The sequence below is a fragment of the Protopterus annectens genome, chromosome 3.part0, assembly GCF_019279795.1.
Source record: "Protopterus annectens isolate FY-2018-M chromosome 3.part0, PAN1.0, whole genome shotgun sequence".
Taxonomy (NCBI): domain Eukaryota; kingdom Metazoa; phylum Chordata; order Ceratodontiformes; family Protopteridae; genus Protopterus; species Protopterus annectens.
Genome location: NC_056731.1, coordinates 320,127,195 through 320,148,172, shown reverse-complemented (window position 1 = coordinate 320,148,172; position 20,978 = coordinate 320,127,195). Strand labels below are relative to the sequence as shown.

Here is a 20,978-nt window from a genome sequence, read left to right as displayed (position 1 = left end):
TGATTGAATAAATAACTTCTATCCTGTTACCAACAGCTGCTGGCTTTGTTTGTTTGATTTCCAGTTGGATCATTAGCCGTGCAGCGTCTTTCCGTGCATCTGTTTTTTTGGACTTATGTATATGAGCCCCAAATGTGTACCTCTAAAGCAGCCATTCAAATAGGGTAGTCCTAAACCACCGTGTTCTAAGGGAAGAATCAACTTATCTCACTTAAGTCCCCCCCCCCCCAAATACATTCCTTCAACCCTTTATTATCATTCATATTTTCATCAGTGGCTGATAAAAATATATTTGACCTGTACATAAAACTAAATGGACTAAAAACATTTTCATTGATTGTATCTTACTATAAATATCCATAATCAAGAGCTTCCAGTTTCTCAAGTTTTGTATTATCTTTTTTGGCTCTTCCCACATATTCTCAGCTGCCTTAAAAGAAGTCTTTTTAATTGATTTACCTAAATGCTTCCTATTTATAGGGCCATAAGATGAGCATTGCTGAACCATTTCATATGTGTGTGCACAGTTTACTGTACCTACATAAAACAAAAGCTAGCGTCTTCTCAAATATAGGCCAACACACCCAGAGATTATTTTTGAAAAAACTTATAGCAACTTCTACTAGCAGTAGAGGGAAGTGTATTCCATAAATCTTGGAAAGAGTTAATTTATATGTGACTTTCTCTCTTGCTTTCAGTACTGGGTTCCCCAATCAGGTGTTATCATACTCAACAATGTAAAAAACCTCCAAACAGAACCAGATAAGACACTACTTTATAGACCAGAAAAAAGTTACCTCTAAGTAACATAAAGATCATATAATGATAACACCTAAAGCCTTTATAAAGGGATCAAATTTTCCAATTCTGTAATTTTTCTCATTAAAAATGGCTGTACCTTCTCAAAATATGGCATTATTTTGTTAAGGTTTGACCAATTATTTTATAATCAAAAATTTATGCCATTTTTATTTATTTATTTGACATTTGTTTACCAGGAAAGTCCAACTGGGCCAGAAAGTGCCCATTTTCAGCTGAGGCGTGGGCAGAAAAGCTCCACAATCGCAATCTTTCAAAAATCAAGTACAGATATTTTAAATCACGAAGCATCACGTTACACTACAAAGCATCAAGTACAGATATTTTAAATCACGAAGCATCATGTTACACTACAAAGCATCAAGTACAGATATTTTAAATCACAAAGCATCATGTTACACTACAAAGCATCAAGTACAGATATTTTAAATCACGAAGCATCACGTTACACTACAAAGCATCAAGTACAGATATTTTAAATCACGAAGCATCACGTTACACTACAAAGCATCAAGTACAGATATTTTAAATCACGAAGCATCACGTTACACTACAAAGCATCAAGTACAGATATTTTAAATCACGAAGCATCATGTTACACTACAAAGCATCAAGTACAGATATTTTAAATCACAAAGCATCATGTTACACTACAAAGCATCAAGTACAGATATTTTAAATCACGAATCATCATGTTACACTACAAAGCATCAAGTACAGATATTTTAAATCACGAAGCATCATGTTACACTACAAAGCATCAAGTACAGATATTTTAAATCACGAAGCATCATGTTACACTACAAAGCATCAAGTACAGATATTTTAAATCACGAATCATCATGTTACACTACAAAGCATCAAGTACAGATATTTTAAATCACGAAGCATCACGTTACACTACAAAGCATCAAGTACAGATATTTTAAATCACGAAGCATCATGTTACACTACAAAGCATCAAGTACAGATATTTTAAATCACGAATCATCATGTTACACTACAAAGCATCAAGTACAGATATTTTAAATCACGAAGCATCACGTTACACTACAAAGCATCAAGTACAGATATTTTAAATCACGAAGCATCACGATACACTACAAAGCATCAAGTACAGATATTTTAAATCACGAAGCATCATGTTACACTACAAAGCATCAAGTACAGATATTTTAAATCACGAAGCATCATGTTACACTACAAAGCATCAAGTACAGATATTTTAAATCACGAATCATCATGTTACACTACAAAGCATCAAGTACAGATATTTTAAATCACGAAGCATCACGTTACACTACAAAGCATCAAGTACAGATATTTTAAATCACGAAGCATCATGTTACACTACAAAGCATCAAGTACAGATATTTTAAATCACGAATCATCATGCACTATAAAACATAAGAATGAAAAGAAAATGTAATGAGAAAAATGTAGAACATATGTTTCACAGAAGAGGGCAATGAAAAACAATGAGTTGGTGAAAATGTGAGGAAAAACTCAATAGTCATATTACTTGTTGCATAGTTTAGTATGCGATATGAGACCTGAGACAATTCTCTTTTGCCAAGTACCATGACGCGGCATCTTACTGTCATTAAAGTTGGAGTTATTTATTCTTGCAGACCATCCGGGACAACTTTGGCATGTTTTACTAAGGTACATTACCCAGTCTGCAATCACTGATACATATGGTTATCAGTAGCCCGTGCTCCACTTTTATATCTAAGAATAATCCAAAGAGTTGGTTCCACTACTGAGCCCCGTAGGATAACACTGGTGACACTTTACATGAGAGACAGCCACCCCACCCCTGATTTGTGTCCTGTTACTTAGTCGGACTTTTACCCACTGAATTATATACAGATTGATCTTTATTGCTGAGTTTGTCCTACAAATGTGAGGTCACGTGTTCAGAGATTTACAAGTTAATACTTGGCAAGCTATTTGAGAAAAAACAATATATCCTAGGAGATATAACTCATAGGTTTACCTCACTTCTTGATAAAGGCCACACTCATAATTCCTGGGATAAATTTATGTGACCCTGTCCAATCATGAACCCTTAACTTGCAGGTTGTTATAACATTTACCATGTGAAGGAAGGCTGTTCTATGGGTAGGAAATCTTTTAGGTAATGAATCTTTTATTCCAAGACGTTTTATTTCCTATTCATATTATAGTGTAAGCAGAACATTTTAGAACAATTGATCCTAACATTACCAGCATTTCTGAGGTGCAGATGTACTATAACAGGGTCTTTCATAGCAGAAAAGGCAAGACAGAAATCTCCACGCACAATCTTTCTATGAGACAGACAAAAACGTGAAAAACTTTTTAATCTATCCCGATAACTATGGTAGCCTAGTCTTTGACTCCTTCAGTTATGAAACACTGAGGTCTTTCAAGATGGGATAAGTGTTTAGTGAGATACATACTGTTTTATTCAATGTTCAGCTTAATATAAGGGGACTATGACCTCTTTGGATACTGAAGCTATACCTTTGATAAATTTACTACACAATGAAATAAATAAAATAAATAAATGATAAAAAGAGAGTTCACTGTCACTTAAGTGTTTTGATCTCTAAAAAGTACATGTAGCTTAATCCCCTCTTTGCTCTTTTGTATACACCAAAGTAGCATGTAATCTGAACAGCTATTTCTCAACAATCTTCAATATCTTATAACCCAAAAAATGATAGTTAATGTCAGTAATTACCCTATTATATGCACATTTATTCAACAAATTTCTTATCAATTATTGTCTTATTTATTTTTATTTTTTTTTTGCATTAGCTCCACACTTCTTTAACCTGGATGGAGCCCTCAGAGTGACTCAGGCAACCAGAGTTCGAACAGCAGCCCCAAGACTCGAGGAGCCAGGCAGGGAGGGAGAGGAGCAAAGGGGTATGGCCTACTCATGGCCTATCCTTTCGTGGCCTATCCTAGAGATAGAAGGTTATTGGAGGGTTAACTATACTCAATCAACACTTTCTAATATAACTAGCATGCTCTAGAAAATGGTTTCACCTTTATATTCTGCCATTCCCCTATATTATTCTGTTTTGCTCAACAGGTAAATATGAAATGTACAAGTTACCATCAATGATCGTCACAAATGTATGCACTTGTTTTGTGATTCTGTTTAATGTATTATTTTATGTTTCTGTTTTTTATGACTGTGTGTCATATATTATTGTAACTCTGAGCTAATCTCTTCGGGCCTCTACTAAGAGGGGAATCCATGCTCAGTAGGACTTTCTCAGAAATCAAATGTAAATACAAAAATAATAATAATAATAAAATACAATAATGAATGCCTGTGGAGTCCATAGGAAAATGCAATTTCTTATTTGAAGACCATGGAAATCACTTCCTGTGCTTGAGGGGCTACCAGTGCAAAGTCTGTCCACTACACTACTCCCTTCTGCTGAGCATCTGCAGGGACATGTTAAGCCATAAACAAAAACTCTTAAACCACTCATTATGGCTATCTGACTAATGACCCCTCCCAGTAGACCCTCACACCGGTGATGAGGAATGAATGGGCGGAATGGCCAGGAAGGAGCTGATGACTGACAAGTCACTGGGGGCAAACAGTTCAAAAACAAAAAATTAAAACTTCCTCCCATCTCCTTTATTCATCATCTTATCTAACACAAAATTAGATTAGCCCACTGAGAAAATTCTGGAACTTATCACAAGGTAAGGATAATCTTATTCAAATACTTCTTTCTTGCCTTCTGTACTACCGGTTACTGTATCACACATAAATGTTTAGCATTTCTGAATAAACCTAAACTTAAAAGTTTTACCTGTAGTAATAATTATTACATCTTCTGTTTTAATCTCTGATTTATCATTTGTAATAACAACGACTCTTGAACACCGATTACCAAATGACCAAATTACGTCCCCATTGATAGATATTGTGTAAATTAAAATGCTTTTCCCCAAAGTTATACTGTGTGTACAGTGAAGGAAATGTGCAAGGTCAAACAGCAGTTTTCAAAATAATATGCTTGCTTTGCAAGAACAGTTATGTTCAGATTAGAAATTAATAACATATAGCTGTGGGCATTACTGTAAATGCATCCTGTTATAGAAAAAAAGGAAGTTGACTTCTTTGGCTTTCAGATGCAGAAATAAATAAATAAAATACAGACAGATCAAGTGACGCAAAGATGACGTGGATAAACTTTTGTGAAGTCTTCAGATACAGCGAGGACCAAAAAAGGGCATGAAATAACCATGGACTTTTTCATGACACAGACAGAAACCAGAAGAACAAGTCACAAGGACAATAAAAATAACATTAGTTGAAAAAAGTATATAAACTGGACAGTATGTTTCACTTGGTAGTGACGTTTATACTGAGACTGCATCAGTATCTTCATCTGTCTAGCTGTGTTAGAATTGAAATAGCTCTGACAGAATTAACTGTTTGGCAAGAATTTGTTCTGAGACAAATAAAGTATAACAGATACAGTAGTACGGAGTTTGTCTGGTCTACTTTTGGACATTTTCTTCAGTGACATTTCTTCAGAGGCAAAATAAAGACCTCTGCTTGACATTTCTTCAGAAAAGAAAGAAATGCATTTCTTCACCCACCCCAGATTATAAAGAATATCCCCCTTTCATATCTTCTCATCCTTATATAGTGAAGCATACAATATGCATTTTCATTTTAATCATCATCTCCTTTTGGCTTTTCCCAGTTAGGGGTCGCCGCAGTGGAACAACGGTCCACAGAACGATTGGCAGTGGAGTTTTACAGTGCCAAGTTGCCAGCCCGGTGCCCAACCTTCCACAGAAGGCACACACATGCACACCCACACACCTAGGGTGAATTGAGAGTGTCCAATCCACCTACAGCATGTCTATGGGATGTGGGAGGAAACCGGAGCACCCAGAGGAAACCCATGCAACCACAGGGAAGACATACAGACTCCACACAGAAGGCACCCCAGCCGAGAATCGAACCTGAGAACCTCTTGCTGTGAGATGGCAAAGCTAACCGCTACACCACGATGGCCGCCTTATGCATTTTCTTTTTAATAATCCACGTTAAAATTTATTATCTGCTTAATTTACTCTCTAAACTGATAATATTAACTCACAACTTGAAAACATTCCTCATTTGACTGTTAGTTATTTCCATATTTCCTTCCAGTTGTTCTCTTTTTAATTTACTTATCATTTGCTTGTTCCTCCATCACTGCAAACTCCCCTTCTAACCTTATACCTTGTTTTCTGTGTACTTTAAACATTTTCCACCTCAGCTACTCCTTTTGCTTCTATTCTCTCATGTTTTAAACCTACTTTTCTTGCAATGCATCTATCCCACCCTTTTCACTACTTAACTGTTTTAAACCATATAAGTTACATGTTGTAGTATACACTTTCAAGTATAACACATTGTAATGCATTTTCTTTTACACAGAAAAAAAGCAAGACCTAAGAAGTCATCAACAAATATATCAGCTGTTTAAATTCTTATGAAAGTGTGCAAGCTACCAGATACAATCCAAGCTAAATACAGCATGTGTGGACCTATTCATTCTTACATACTTTTGTCTTTCAACAAAACAACTAGCTAGACCTTTCTTTTATGGTTATTCCATTATTCCTACAGAGTGATAGTGAAGGAACTTTGATCATACCTGGTAGTAAGGATGATGTAAAAAGGAGTCCGGGCAGCCAGCTAAAGCCATTAATTATGTCCTTTACTTGGCTACTTCAATAAAAATAACATCCACGTGACAGAAGACACCAAGATTCTGCAAACTAACAAAAAAGAAACACTTGTAAAATCTACGGTTAAGGCAAATATTTTGCAAACTTGAAATCTGCAATGCTGCATATCTGTACTTTCCAAAAAGAAATAAATATACCTGAGAGAAAACTTAACTCAAAGCAGTTTAGTCTACAGTTTATATGCATACATTTTCTGTTAGCAGAGTGGATGGCTCTCAAAAGACTACATCACCAAATTAAGAATTCTCACAGAATTTTGCTGCCAAAAGTCACATATAAATACTGTGCTATATTTTAATTAACCAGTTCCAAATAACCAAACCTTACAGTTAATAAAATCTGCAAATCTACAAATAATTGGAAATAATCAAAGCTTTGAAAATCTTGGTGGAATTTGAAATATAAAAATGCAGCAGTGCGACTTGTGCTAAACAGACTACAGGAGCTGTTCTGTTGCATTATTCAGTGATTTGGGGCAATACTACATCTAATTAAATGAGAATTTCCATGTTTGTGAATCAGTTCACTGGGAAGTTTGAACTATCTCTAAGCTGAGTGCCCTAACAAGAGGTGTTAGTAAGTAATAGATACTCAGCAAATCATACTTAGAAACACGATTCCAAGTACACAAACACCCGCAAACATTTACCTACAGACAGCAGCAAACAGTGATGTATACACACACACACACACACACACACACACACACACACACACACACACACACACACTACGTTGCTGGATCAATTATCTAAGCAGAGTGAAGCTGCTCCAGTTTACTCTGAGCATATTCTCTCCTGCTGTAATGCATAGGTGCACACAGCTAAACCACTGCACACACGTGCACATTTTGAGCACTGCTCTTCACAGAAACTGCTTAGTATGGACATGTACGGCTTACTGTAATACACAGTTTACTTTCCACACCAGTGCACTGGGAAGCTTAGGGACCTCATTTGTATAGGACCACCCCCAAGTACCATAGTGACATGTGACCACAGCACTGCACTGGGAAGGTTAGGGACCTCATTTGTATAGGACCACCCCCAGTACCATAGTGACATGTGACCACAGCACTGCACTGGGAAGGTTAGGGACCTCATTTGCACAGGACTACCCCAAGTACCATAGATACATGTGACACCAAACCTCATGTCAATCAGTACAGCAGAGCTGCACTACTGACCAGTGAGGGGGACTACGAATTGGGACTGCCTTGCCTAGTATGCATAACAACATGCACACTTCTGTACACTATGCAATATATGAATATCACACCTGGCTTCATAACTTTCATTTTGTGATGATTTTGCAGTGCATGCCATTCATATTATATCTGCACATTCCAAAACACCTTCTCTTGACAATCACAAAATGGGGAAGAAATTATGTAAAGGCTTACAAAAATAATGTATAAAGTTGCCTTTCATATCTCTACACACACATTTACAGAACAATGTAACAGATAATCACATGGTACTGACAGATACAAAGTGCACAAATAAAGACATTCTGTGTAAGGAAGGCAAATCACCTCTCATTATTAAAATACTTTGCACCTCAGAGCAAATTTTTTTATTTATAAAATAAAGAACAGCAACATTCATACATCTCAACTATCCAGATTTTTGCAGAATGTACAGATTTTTGCCTCATATTTTTCGTCAGTTTCTCATAAAATTATGGTTTTCTGGAAAATCACTGGCAAATCATTGCGGTCTGAAGTCAGAAAATAATAGTAGCCATTTGAGATTCAGACTTCATATCCTTCAGAAAATTCATGCCAATGCAAAAGCTGTTGTTTTATCAACTTTCTACATTTGTAACAATTTGCAATAATTAAAAAGCATCTGCATTTTTTGACCTTTGTCTCCCCCATTATTTGTGGCTTTGTCCAGATTTATTGCTTGAGTTTGAGAGCTATGAGCAACAACTATTGCTGGTAAAACAGTACATCTCTACCCCTTTTCCATCCCATAATACTGCACACTACCCTATTACAAATACTTTTATTTTTTTATTTTTATTTTACATTTGTTGACTGGGCTAGTCTAACTGGATATATGTCCATTTTCAGTAGAGGCCCGGGGAGATAAGCTCAGAAACAAACAAAATCACATATACAAAAATTAATGTATACAATGAACATTGCAGGTGCAGTACAGAGAATAATCAAAGGGGTCATTCGTTCATAACATAGTGCAAAATATACAAAACAATTAGTACAATACAAAACGTAGTTGCAATACATCATAAAGAAAAAAAATGTTAGCTGAATTATACAATATATTAGTATACAAGTAGTCATAAAGAAAAAGTAGGAGCTGAAATTATACAATATATTAGTAAAAGTAGTCTCCTTAATGAGATTCTGAAGATGTAAGTAATAGTATAGGACAAGGTAAGTTGTTATTAAGAAAAGGAACTTGATTACTGAGGAGAGGAGGGTAGGTTGAACCATGTAAGAAGAGCTAGTTGATCAGTCAGGTTTAGTACAGGGGCAGAACCAGTGTGTTCTGAGGAAAAGTTTCAAAATACTGCTATCATCATTAAATTGTAAGCATCTTCAAGAGTACCTGAAAAAATATTTTAAATAAAATAAATTAATGTTGCATTTCTGAACATCATGCAATACTAAAACATTTACAGACTACAAGAGCAATGAGATGGTAAAAAGGAACAACCAGCTTTTACTTGTGATACTGGTGACCAAGGGCAGCTATTATTGGAGGAGAGGATAACACAACCGGGGACTGGCCCTGGTCTCTCAGAGGAAGAGCAGGAGGGTGACTCGGCTTGTTGTGTTAGCTGGCAGCTACCTAGTGGAGACTGTGGGAGTCTCCACTAGGTAGCTGCCAGGTAACACAACAGGATATGTACAAACCTCCTGCACTGACATTAATGCACACTGTACATTTGGTAACACTGAATCAAAAAACACCTGTACCAGAAAAAATAAGCACTATTCATAGTTTTGGCAGTTACTGCTACTTCTCTGCTAGTAACAGCCTTCTTTTTTCCTAAATAGGGAAAGCTCTTCTGCTTGCACAGATATAAAACGGGGGCAAAGGCTGTAAATATGATTACTGCTTCAGTAATGCAATTAGGTAACAGAGGCCCATTGTCAAGAGAAATGAAGAGAACTGTTCAGTCCTGTAATTCATGGTAATTATTATGATACTGGGAACAGAAGGGAAGGACAGAAGGGAATACATCATATAAGAAAGGTGGTAAACATGATTACAAAGACAAAAGGAGACCATACTGCATATGCATTCTCAAAGTTTACAAAAGGAAATATACACTCACTCACACTCCTTCACCACAATAGCTTGCAGGCAGGTTTAAACAGTTAATGTATACAGTACTACAGTTTCTTTAACATACGGTAGTGACATTTGTTTAACATGTAGCCATGTCCTTCATTTCAAGGTATAAAGTCTGGACTATGTCTCAGGTGACCCAAATTCAGTTAGTGGCACTGGCACCTGTAGGAGCTGACTAGGGGAGGATAGGAGTGAGCAATCACCGCTAGCCCACCCATCCTGGTGGGAGGGAGATGTCTTTTTGGAGGGAGTACTGCATGTTCACCCAGTGGAGTTCAAAGCTGGTTGGGCTCACCCTACCACCCTGCAATCGGGGAAACTAGAGTATGGGAGCACACTTTCCCTTGGGGAGGCAGCAACTCTGGACTCTGAAGAACTAATAAAGGAGGAGGGGAGTTTCTCACACAGACGGCATTAGCTCTCCCTCTAGGACCAGAAAGCTGGCCTCCTCCATACCTCACAGGAATGAATGGGCCATGGACTGCTTGCTTAGCCTGGAAGGCCAGACTCCCATTTTGCTGGAATAAATAGGCAAACTGGGAGAAGACAGGTGAGCCTTCAGCCATGGGGGGGGGGGGGGGGGGCAAAACAAGTGAGCAACATGCATCTCCTTACATTTAAGCTTTATGTTTTAACATACCAGTCACTTAGTTATACACACACACACACACACACACACACACACACACACACACACACACACACATGAGTGTCTCATTAAACACAAAACGCTCATAAGAGTGATCAAATCTAAAATGATCAAAAACAACAAAAAATATTTATTTTGAGAGAGGCAAGTCCCCCTGCAATCAACACACCCCCTGCTATTCATATATACTGACTCTGAGATTACACAATAACAGGGTAATGGCAAATTCCCAGACCCCATTGTACCATGATGCCATAAAAAAAATCTGAGAACAAAAACTCCACTGAAAAGAATGTTCTTTATATCAGCATTTGTTCTTATTCATAGCCTCAAAACATATTCGCTTATATGAGCACTCCTGTTTTGACCTTCAGCCATACACATATATATATATATATATATATATATATATATATATATATGTGTGTGTGTGTGTGTGTATGTACACACACACACACACACACACACACACACACACACACAGTTTCAGTTGTTAAAGTCTACAGTCTATTTTGTCGACAGCTGTAGGAGCTGTTCTTTTTTCTTGACGGATCCGTTTATTGATGTGTGCTGCAGTCAATGTGCTATTAGAATTACCTTCCCAATCTTACATACATAATGGTTGTCAAAGGATTACCTGCCAATGCTGCAGCACAATTATATCCTCTGATACGCACAGGTATGTTCCTTCAGCCATAATCCTGAAGAAAATGTATCTTTATTTTTAGCAATCTGATAGGATGACCTCAAGTTTTATGCAACAGTAAACTGCCTGTATGCCTATGTGTGCTTACTGGTGTAACAGACATGGCAAGGCAAGTGACTACAGGTGTTCCTGTTATCCTGTTACATCTACTGCACCTTTCTGTAACAGCAGAACACTGAGAGCATTAATACAATTCTTCAAAACAGGAACAGCTTCCCATCCTCTTGAAAGCTGGCAATAACCCTTTTGTTACAATCCCACTGCTGCAATCAAGCTGCGGTTTATCTCTTAGAATCACACAAAATGGGAAATAAAGTGACAAGTCTAATATGTACATGATGTGAACTCAGCACATTTTTTTTTTATCGGTTTTGAAGGTGCAACATCAAATGTCACTTGCTTTAGCCATTTAGAAAAAGAAAATTACTACTGATGGTTAACTTTCCTCTCTGAGCTGCAATGATTTTTTTTTAATCTGTGTCTTCTATTGTGTTTGCTATGAGTGAATTAAGGTACACCCTCAAAGTAGACAGGGCTGTTTAACCGAAGACACTACTTGAATTTAAGTAGCAGTAATATAATTACTACCATTTTGAAGCACGTGTCTGTTGTGCTTGGCCTCAACAGCAAAGTTCAAGAGACTGCAGTCACAGTACATGAATTTACATTACAGCCTACCATTACTTTGTTAACCACCATAAGTTCAGGCAACCACTATTTTAATGTTTTAAAGTTACGATCAGCAAAACTTCATGTTTATGCAGAGAACACTGTAAGAGCATTTTGTTATGTAAATAAAGTTAAATACCACCATTCTGGCAGCATCTGCCTATTTTTAGTGCTGTTGTAACCAGTCATTTGATATTTATACTACATTTTCATATAATTACTAGCACAAACCCAATCAGACATGGTAAATTTAATATACAAGTAAAATGGTTCAGCACTTTCACCTTAAGTGTCAGACTTCATCTGATGATATAGAAGAAAATATGAGTACTTGTACAGTGTACGGTGGGACAGGAATCAGAGCCACGCAGATCAGTGACACATAAATCAGAGCCACACAGATCAGTGACACATAAATCAGAGCCATGCAGATCAGTGACACATGAATAGTAGCTGTAACTGCAGCATCCCCACCATGGCACATGTTAGAAAGGTCAATCAGCATGCTCTAGTTGTGACATTAACTAGTGGTTTCCAAAACTAAATGCCTGTCCCCACTGCTGCCCCAACTAAACGTTTATTACTTTTAATGTTTTCTTTTCAACTCAGATTACTAAACAGTCATTTATTCAGCACTGTTTTCTGTGCTTCATTGCACATAATCCATACATGAACATTTGCATTACTTTTAGCACTAATCCTCCCTTTTTCAGTGAATAGGTGGATGGTATGGTCATTTATTCTATCCACTCTATTTCTTAGCATCTTTTCACAGTCATAACAGCTGAACACACTTTCTCAAGCTCTCCTCATCCCCCCTCCAGTGAAGAAACTCACGGCGCTATCCTTGATACAGCTCAGAACTGAAAGCTGACTGCTTACTCAATCCATTTCTTGTATGCTTTTCTTTACTGGACTGGCTGTACGGTCACTCATTCCATCTTTGGAAGACTTCCCCAGCCTCTTTAAATAAAAAGCAAGGATGACATGTCACTTTATGTAGTTCCTTCCCCGTGCTGTCAACACATACAACTGAGTCACATATTCTGTGTCCTATGTTCTAGGCTAGCCTTGTTCTACAGAAATGACTGCGTAATCACTTTTTAGTCAATTCTAGTGCTGCTTTCCAGTCTAGACTGGAACACAATAAGGCTACACATTCTATGGTTGACCTCATGCGACAGACAAACTGGCTTGTATACCGAGTCATATTTTCTGACCTTTACAAGGATAGACACTTCTGGAAATTAAAACAAAACATTAAATCTATGACTTATAACACCATTATAAATGTCAGCAAGTTTTCCTGAAAGAGTACTTTAATTACTTCAAAATAGTGGAATTCAAATCCTGTTTACTTAAGTGTTTAAGCATAAGTACCTTAAAAAAAAAATTAAACATAACAGTATAATCAGTTTGTATATATATATGTTTGTCTTTTCGGCTTTTCCCGGTTAGGGGTTGCCACAGCGGAACTCCGGTCCACTAATGATTGGCGAACCTCTTGCTGTGAGGCAACAATGCTTCGGCTGTACCACCGCGGCTTTATATATATATATATATATATATATATATATATATATATATATATATATATATATATATATATACACACACACAGACACACACAAACATATATACATACATATATATATATATATATATATATATATATATATATATATATGTTAGAAATATATGTGCTGTATCTGTTTGCTACTTGCAAAAAATGAAATATATTAAAGTAAAAAAGTATAAAATACTGCAATACATCTAAATGAAAAGTGGCTGAAAATCCATACAATTACAGCAACAGATGGGAGGTGTGATGCGGTAAAATCCATCACTTAACACTTGCTGAATATCAAAATTGCTCAGAGCAAGCAGAAAATGACTGATAATCCTTAAAAATGCTTCCATACAGGACATCAGTGGATGTCAACAGTGTATGACTCATATGTGATTCAGACAAGACCTCAATCAATATTCATTTCAGTCTAAATATATTAAAATCTACTACAATTCAGCAAGTCTCATAAATCTCAAATTAAAAAAAAAAAGTTTTTGCATGTCAGACTCTTGTAGAAGTCAGTTAGCAAAAACAGCTTAAAAAAGAATAGTGGGACATGCAAATGGGGAAGAAGCCCACAGTAAATTCCAATGCACATTTTGTACCAACATTTCAGCAAACAGCAGAAATAAATAACCCAAAACATTGAAAGAAAACTGTAGTCACTGTGTCCACTGGTAACTAAGTCTTGGAAGCTACATATCCAAGTACAGCCTGTAACCACCAACTGTGTGTTTTAAGCTTGCATGATCAGACTTTACTGTGAATGGTCACCACAAATTTTTATCCAAAGCTCTACCGTACAATGGAGAAAAACAATGTACTGACAGTCCTGTGAAACCCTGAGGGGATTTACAACTAAAATAAAGATCCTAAAAATGTTAGGAAAAAAATGTGTTACAATTTCCACTTACAAGCCCATGTTTAATTAATCACAATGCATTAAAATGAGACATGCTACAGCAATGTCTCAATTCAGCAAACCTGAAAAACAAAACCAAGTAATAATATGGGTCTGGACTATGTGGTGGGCAAGCACCAAACAGCATTTAAGTCCTGCACATGCTTAATTAATACAACTTACACTAAGGAAAGAGAACTCATGAAGCAGGTTATGAATTAAAAAAAATGGACTTTCCTGAGGTATAGAAATTCTGCTTAATCTGGTGACAGTAATCTTGTAAAGTAACATTCTCACTCCAAACTTGCAGTATACAGTCATTTGTTTCAGGGCATGACAGAAAACGTGGAAACTAGCAATTGTCAGATGAAAGTCAAAATATTTTCTTTTTTCTTTCACTCAAAAGAAGACATTCTGATGGATATGGAACATTCCTGAAAGCAAAGCATGAATACTTTAACCCTGGAATTCAGGAATGTTACTACCAGCAGTAAGCCGTTTGTACCACTAACAGCAGCCTCTAATGATTCAGAGGCGGACTTATGGCAGTGCTTATCTCAGAGGCACAGCACTGCAATGGTCTGTCACTCTGGTCTACTGCAAATATAAATGAGGCATTCTGGGGGAGTGACATGATAACAAGTCATGTGCTCCCCCCAGAAATGTATTTGGTAAGTGATTTATGCAACTGAGTGATCCACAGACCCACTCGGCTGCTTAAATCACCACTGACACCATTATTAACACAGCCCAACACTCAAGAGCTCAAGTTCATCTATTACTTCCAATGGATGAGATTGTGTTATAGGTAGTCGCCAGGGAACTTAGCAGACAGATACTATATGTGTGTGTGTGTGTGTGTGTGTGTGTGTGTGTGTGTGTGTGTGTGTGTGTGTGTGTGTGTGTGTGTGTGTGTGTGTGTGTGTGTGTGTGTTTGAGCTGGTATGTTTAGTGTCTAGTTAAGTGTCACACGTTTAAACCATACCTCGAGTGCACCTCATTATGAGGAGCGCTTCTCATTTTGCGTCTCAAAAAGTCCATTTTCCTCAAAATGGCAAATTAAAATGATCCATATAAACTCAGTGTTAAAAATTTTGTCAACTGATATCCATAGTAAATATAACTGAATCACATTAATCAATCAAAATAAAGGTTTACACATATAAAGTAGCAGGTTCTGTGAGCTTCCTAGTTGAAGTTGTTAGTAAGCTGTTAGTAAGCTGTTAGCAAGCTGTTAGCAGGTGTCCCACATTTTGTCCATGTGTGCCACATTATGAGAGGTAGTGCTTCTCATTTTTGAAATGGAAGGTTGGGAGATGTGCACTAAACTCTCCTTAACGAACATACAAATCCTGTGAGGGGAAAACGGCAAGAATCTTGTGGGATAAGCTGGCTCTTCCAATAGAATAAGGCGGTTTGGAAGTACCTGATTTGAAGGGGTATTTCAGAGCTACACAGTTATGGCTCCTATATAGAGCACAAGCAGAAACCCATAGTTCAAAGTGAAAAGGGAATATGATGAGACAGGTGGGAAGCTCAAGAGACAATGAGAGACTGGGATTTTAGATGAGCTCTTTAAGGAGAATAACAATAACCATACAGAATATTAATGTAATATTATATTCATAAAGTGGAAGAAAGTACCCTAAGAACCAAGCCAACACGGGAATGAAGAAAGGAGATTCTGCCGATAAGGATGACTGCAATTAGGGATACAGGCAAGAGAGCCTAGAATATATTGGAGAAAACTAGCAAAAGCACCAAGGTATTGGAAGCAAATAATTAGAGAGAAAAAGGTAATAGAATGGGAACAGAGCAAGATGTTATTTGGACTGCAGGCTAGAAAATTACAGTTTTGTACCTACCATAAATGTAGATGTTCGAGTGTTCACCCTGCTGCAGTCATCACACTTGGGTTATCCTGTCGTCAGGCGGTCCCGCAGTCGGCCGGATTTCCAAAGTCTTGGTCCGACGTCGGTTGCTGTCGCCTCATCCCTGACGTCAGTGCGCCAGGGGTACATATATTGCAACCAACGCCATTTTCTTCAGTTTTTCTTGCCCCAGATGTCAGGTGCCCCCAAAAAGGTGATCCAAATTAGTACCAAAAGGTGTGAACACTGTACAAACACAAAATCCCTTCAGCTATAAGCAAATACATCAGAAAGGCATAGCAAAGATTTAGCCAGTATATCAGAGGGGTTGGAGGGAGGGTAACCTGGACTGCAGTAGGGTGAACACTCAAACATCTACATTTATGGTAGGTACAAAACTTACTATGTTCATCGTGTTACCCTGCTGCAGTCATCACACTTGGGTTGAGTCCCAAAGCTAAGGTAGGGTGGAGGCATCATAGAGGGTTAGTGGAGGCAATGAGGCCCTGCCGAACTGCAGTGGCGAAGCCTGCCCTGGATTTAGAATAAAGAGGTAAGTGATAGTGTTTGGTGAAGGTGTGTACAGAACTCCAAGTTGCAGCTTCTAAAATTTTCTTGGTAGGAACCCCCCTGAGAAAGGCAGTAGAGGTAGCTGTTGCCCTGGTAGAGTGGGATCTAATGGTAAGAGGAACTGGTTTCCCATGATGGGTATAGCAGAATCGTATGCAATGGCCTATCCATTTAGAAATGGTTTGCTTGGATATGGCCCTCCCTTGAGAAGCTGTAGCATAGGAAACAAAGAGCTGGTCAGTTTTTCTGAAAGCCTTAGTTTTATCCAAGTAGTAACAAAGTTGCCTGTGAATGTCCAAGAAATGCAGGAGTCTCTCACTTTTGTTCTGTGGATTGGGGAAGAAAGTGGGTAGGTGGATGGTTTGATTTAAAGCTACACTGGAAACCACCTTAGGCATGAAGGAAGGATTAGTTCGTAGAGAAACTCTGTCTTGATGGAAAATGAGGAAAGGTTCCACTGCCATAAGTGCCTGTAATTCTGAGACTCTCCTAGCAGAAGTTATTGCCAGGAGCAGGACAGTCTTCCAGGATAAGAACTGAAGGTCTGCAGAAAAAGCTGGTTCAAAGGGAGGTAGCGTTAGTTTTTCCAGAACAAAGTTGAGGTCCCATGTTGGTGTAGGGGCACTTCTAGGTGGTCTAATGTTTTTTGCCCCTCTGAGGAACTGCCTTAGAAGAGGATTGGAAAATAAAGGTGGATTAGTGTCACAGTGAGCTGAAATAGCTGAAGTATGGATTTTAATAGAGGAGAAGGAAAGTCCTTTATGCAACATCTCAGCTAAATACTGCAGAATGTGAGGCATATGAGGCTGAGTTGTGTCTTGGCCTTTAGCTTGGTTCCAAGCACAAAACCTTTTCCATTTGTCCGAGTAAGCCTTCCTGGTGCTTGGCCTCCTGGCCTCTAGAATAACATCCAGTACTGCTTGTGAAAGAGGGGCTGGTTGGATGCTTAATTGATTTGCCATGCAGCCAGGTTTAAGGTTTTGATCTGGCTGTGAGAATCTGCTTGTCTTGCTGCATGGGTAAATGAGGAATTTGAGGCAATATCCATGGTGGGCTGTGAGCCATATTCTTCAATAGCGGGTACCAGTGCTGGCGTGGACAGTCTGGGGCTATGAGAATCAGTCGAGGTTTCTCCTTTTTGACCTTCAAAAGAACCTTTGTGAGAAGAGGTAATGGAGGAAAGGCATATGCTGTCAGGTTTTTCCAACTGAAGGAGAGAGCATCCACTTTCCAAGTTTTAGGTGGAATGTCCTTGTACAAAATTTTGTCAGCTGGTAGTTTTGAAGACTGGCAAACAGGTCTATATTTGGTAGACCCCATCTTTGAGTTATCATTGTAAATATTTGTGGGTCTAGCTTCCACTCGTGGGGATCTTTGATGTTTATGCTTAGGTCGTCTGCCAATGTGTTTTTCTGTCCTGGTAGGAAATGATCCTGTAACTGGACTTGGTAGGCCAGAGCTGTGTTCCATAAGATTATTGCTTGCCTGCAAAGAGGGTAGGAATGTGTGCCCCCTTGTTTGTTTATGTACCACATTACTGTGGTGTTGTCCGTCTTTATTGCAAGTTGTCCTGGCTGTAGTAGATCCTTGAAGGCTGTCAGAGCTTTCTGTACAGCTAGCATCTCTTTTTGATTTATGTGCAGTTTTCTTTGTTCTGCAGTCCATACGCCTTGAACGCACTGCCCTGCCATGTGTGCCCCCCAGGCGTAATTTGAAGCATCTGTTGTGATAGTTTGCCTGGGTGGAGGCAAGATGAAAGGCTGACCCTTGTTGAGGTGACATGCCTGTGCCCACCATAGAAATTCCTGTTGAAGGCAGGGAATGAGAGATATCACTGTGTCCAAGCTGTGGCTGTGTTGAGACCATACGCTTTTTAGGTACCACTGTAATTTCCTCATATGCAGTTTTGCAAATGGTACTATCAGAATGCAAGATGCCATGAAGCCCAAAGCCTGCAGAATTTTTCTTGCAGTTAATTGGGTCTTTGTTGCCATTGTCTTGAAATATTGAGTCAGTTGTAATTGCTTGTCTAGTGTAAGATAAGCCTTCTGGGCCGTTGTGTCCAAGTTGGCACCCAGGAATGTCATTTTTTGTGAGGGTACTAGTTTTGACTTCTTTTCATTTACTGTGTACCCCAGACAATTTACTAGATGCTTCACAAAAGCCAGATGTTGTAAGAGAATGTCTTTTCTTTCTGCTTGGATGAGGCAGTCATCCAGATATGGATATATTTGAATTCCTCTTTGCCTGCAGTATGCAATTACTGGTGCCAGGCATTTTGTGAATACTCTGGGCGCAGTAGATAAGCCAAAGGGCAGTGCAGAGAACTGATAATGGGTTGAACCTGCAATGAAACGGAGGTATCTTCTGCAACTTTGTCTGATAGGGACATGCAGGTATGCCTCCTTGAGGTCCAACGTTACCAGCCATGCTTCCTTGCCCAACATGGGAAGTAGCTGCTGTAGTGTTAACATCTTGAATTTGGGAACTTGTAAGTAAGTGTTTAGAATAGAAAGGTCCAGAATTGGTCTCCAAGCATTTTCTTTCCTGGGTACTAGGAAGAGTCTTGAGTAAAATCCTTGCCCTTGCTCTTGAGTTGGTACCCTTTGAATGGCTCTCATGGCCATGAGAGCTGTAATTTGTTTTTGAGCCTCTGCCCTTTGATTTTGTGGCAGGTTTGGCCTTCCTCTTTTTATTGGCAAGGTGTGAAAGTGGAATCTGTATCCTCGTAAAATTATGTCTAGGACCCATTTGTCCTTTGTGACCATGTGCCAGTTGTCTGCAAATAGTGCTAGTTTTCCCCCCAAGGGGGCTGACAAAAAAGCTTTGTTTGGCCAGCTGAAGTGCAAGTCATTGAGTTTGCCTTCTGGTGGGTTGAGACCTGTCTTCTCCTCCCTTCTGGGTTGGAATGCCCCATTGGCAAGGCTTATACTGAGCTTGTGGTTGTCCTCTGCCCCTTGGGCGTCTGTACTTACCCCTCTGAGGCCTGTCAGTGGCTGGAAAGGACCAATTTTTTATTGGCCAGTTTCTGCTGAGGCGAGGGGGTTGTACTTGTAGAAAATCTTTGACTGTCTGCATTGATTTCGCCTTATTTTCCATTTTCTTTAAAACTTTTTCTGTTTTAACACCAAAAAGAACATCCTGCTGTAAGGGAGCATCTAATAGTTTTGCTTTAACATGATCAGGCAGACTTTGTTCTTTTAACCAGGCATGCCTACGTATAACTGATCCAGTGACAGCTGCTCTGCAGGAGGCCTCTAAAGAATCAAACCCACATTGTAAGGTATGTTTGCCCACCTGCTCGATGGCATGCAACAAATCCTGTACTTCTTTCATTTCAGATTGTTGAGGTAAGGTGGTTATCTTTTGTTTTAACTGAGAGATCATAAATTGCTGATACTTAAGCATATGAAATTGACAGTTTAGTGCCCTCATAGCTAGTGTGGCTGAGGTGTAAACCTTTTTCCCCCATCTGTCTAGTGCTCTTGAATCCCTTTCAGCAGGTACTGGATTTTTAGCCATGGAAGCCTTAGCCCCCTTGGGACCCTGGGAGATAGTCTCTGGGTCAGCTACTGGGCTTTTGTAAAGGAATTTGTGGGAATCAGGAACTCTGCAGTATCTGTCAGGCTTGGCCGGGGCAGGAGGTAGAGAGTCAGGGTTGAAACTGGACTCTAAGTAGACATCATCCACAATGTCCAAAACAGGAGGGATGGTTAGAGGTCTGTGTTGGGGGAGTAAAAGAAACTCTCTCAGCCTTTTCTTGGAATCAGAGTAATCCTGACCTTCCCAGTGAAAATGTTCCCTCATAGTGTGTAAAGTTTCCCCAAAAGAGTAATCTTCTGGAGGGGAAGCTAAGGGAATAGATTCCTCAGCATCAGAATCTTCATAAGGAGAGAAGGAATAGTCTTGGTCCCCACAGGAATCCGAAGAAATAGACAGTTGTTCAGAGGAAGCAGAATCTTCCTCTTGTCTAGGCCTTTTGTCAGGGGGAGGCTGTGAACCCCTGATAAGAGAAATCAAATCTTCTGCCATTTTGAGCATCTGTTTCTTAGGCATAGGGCCTTGAACAGGAGACTGAAGTGAAGCCTTTTTCGATTTAGAAGGAGTCTTCGACTTGGAAAACGTTTTGAC

At 38.8% G+C, this 20,978-nt stretch overlaps 1 protein-coding gene across 3 annotated transcripts in view; it reads right to left on the bottom strand.

Annotated features, from left to right (window-relative positions):
* Window positions 1–20,978, bottom strand: part of GRB10 (growth factor receptor bound protein 10) — a 2,734,830-nt gene that overhangs the window by 2,092,264 nt on the left and 621,588 nt on the right. For 2 of the 3 annotated variants that reach the window (XM_044064795.1, XM_044064794.1), the window contains exon 2: window positions 6,492–6,615. In XM_044064795.1, coding sequence (XP_043920730.1) covers window positions 6,492–6,542 — 51 coding nt within the window. In that variant the 5' untranslated portion in view covers window positions 6,543–6,615. Of the gene's footprint in view, window positions 1–6,491; window positions 6,616–20,978 lie in introns of those variants that run through there. The other variant, XM_044064798.1, reaches the window with a different exon arrangement.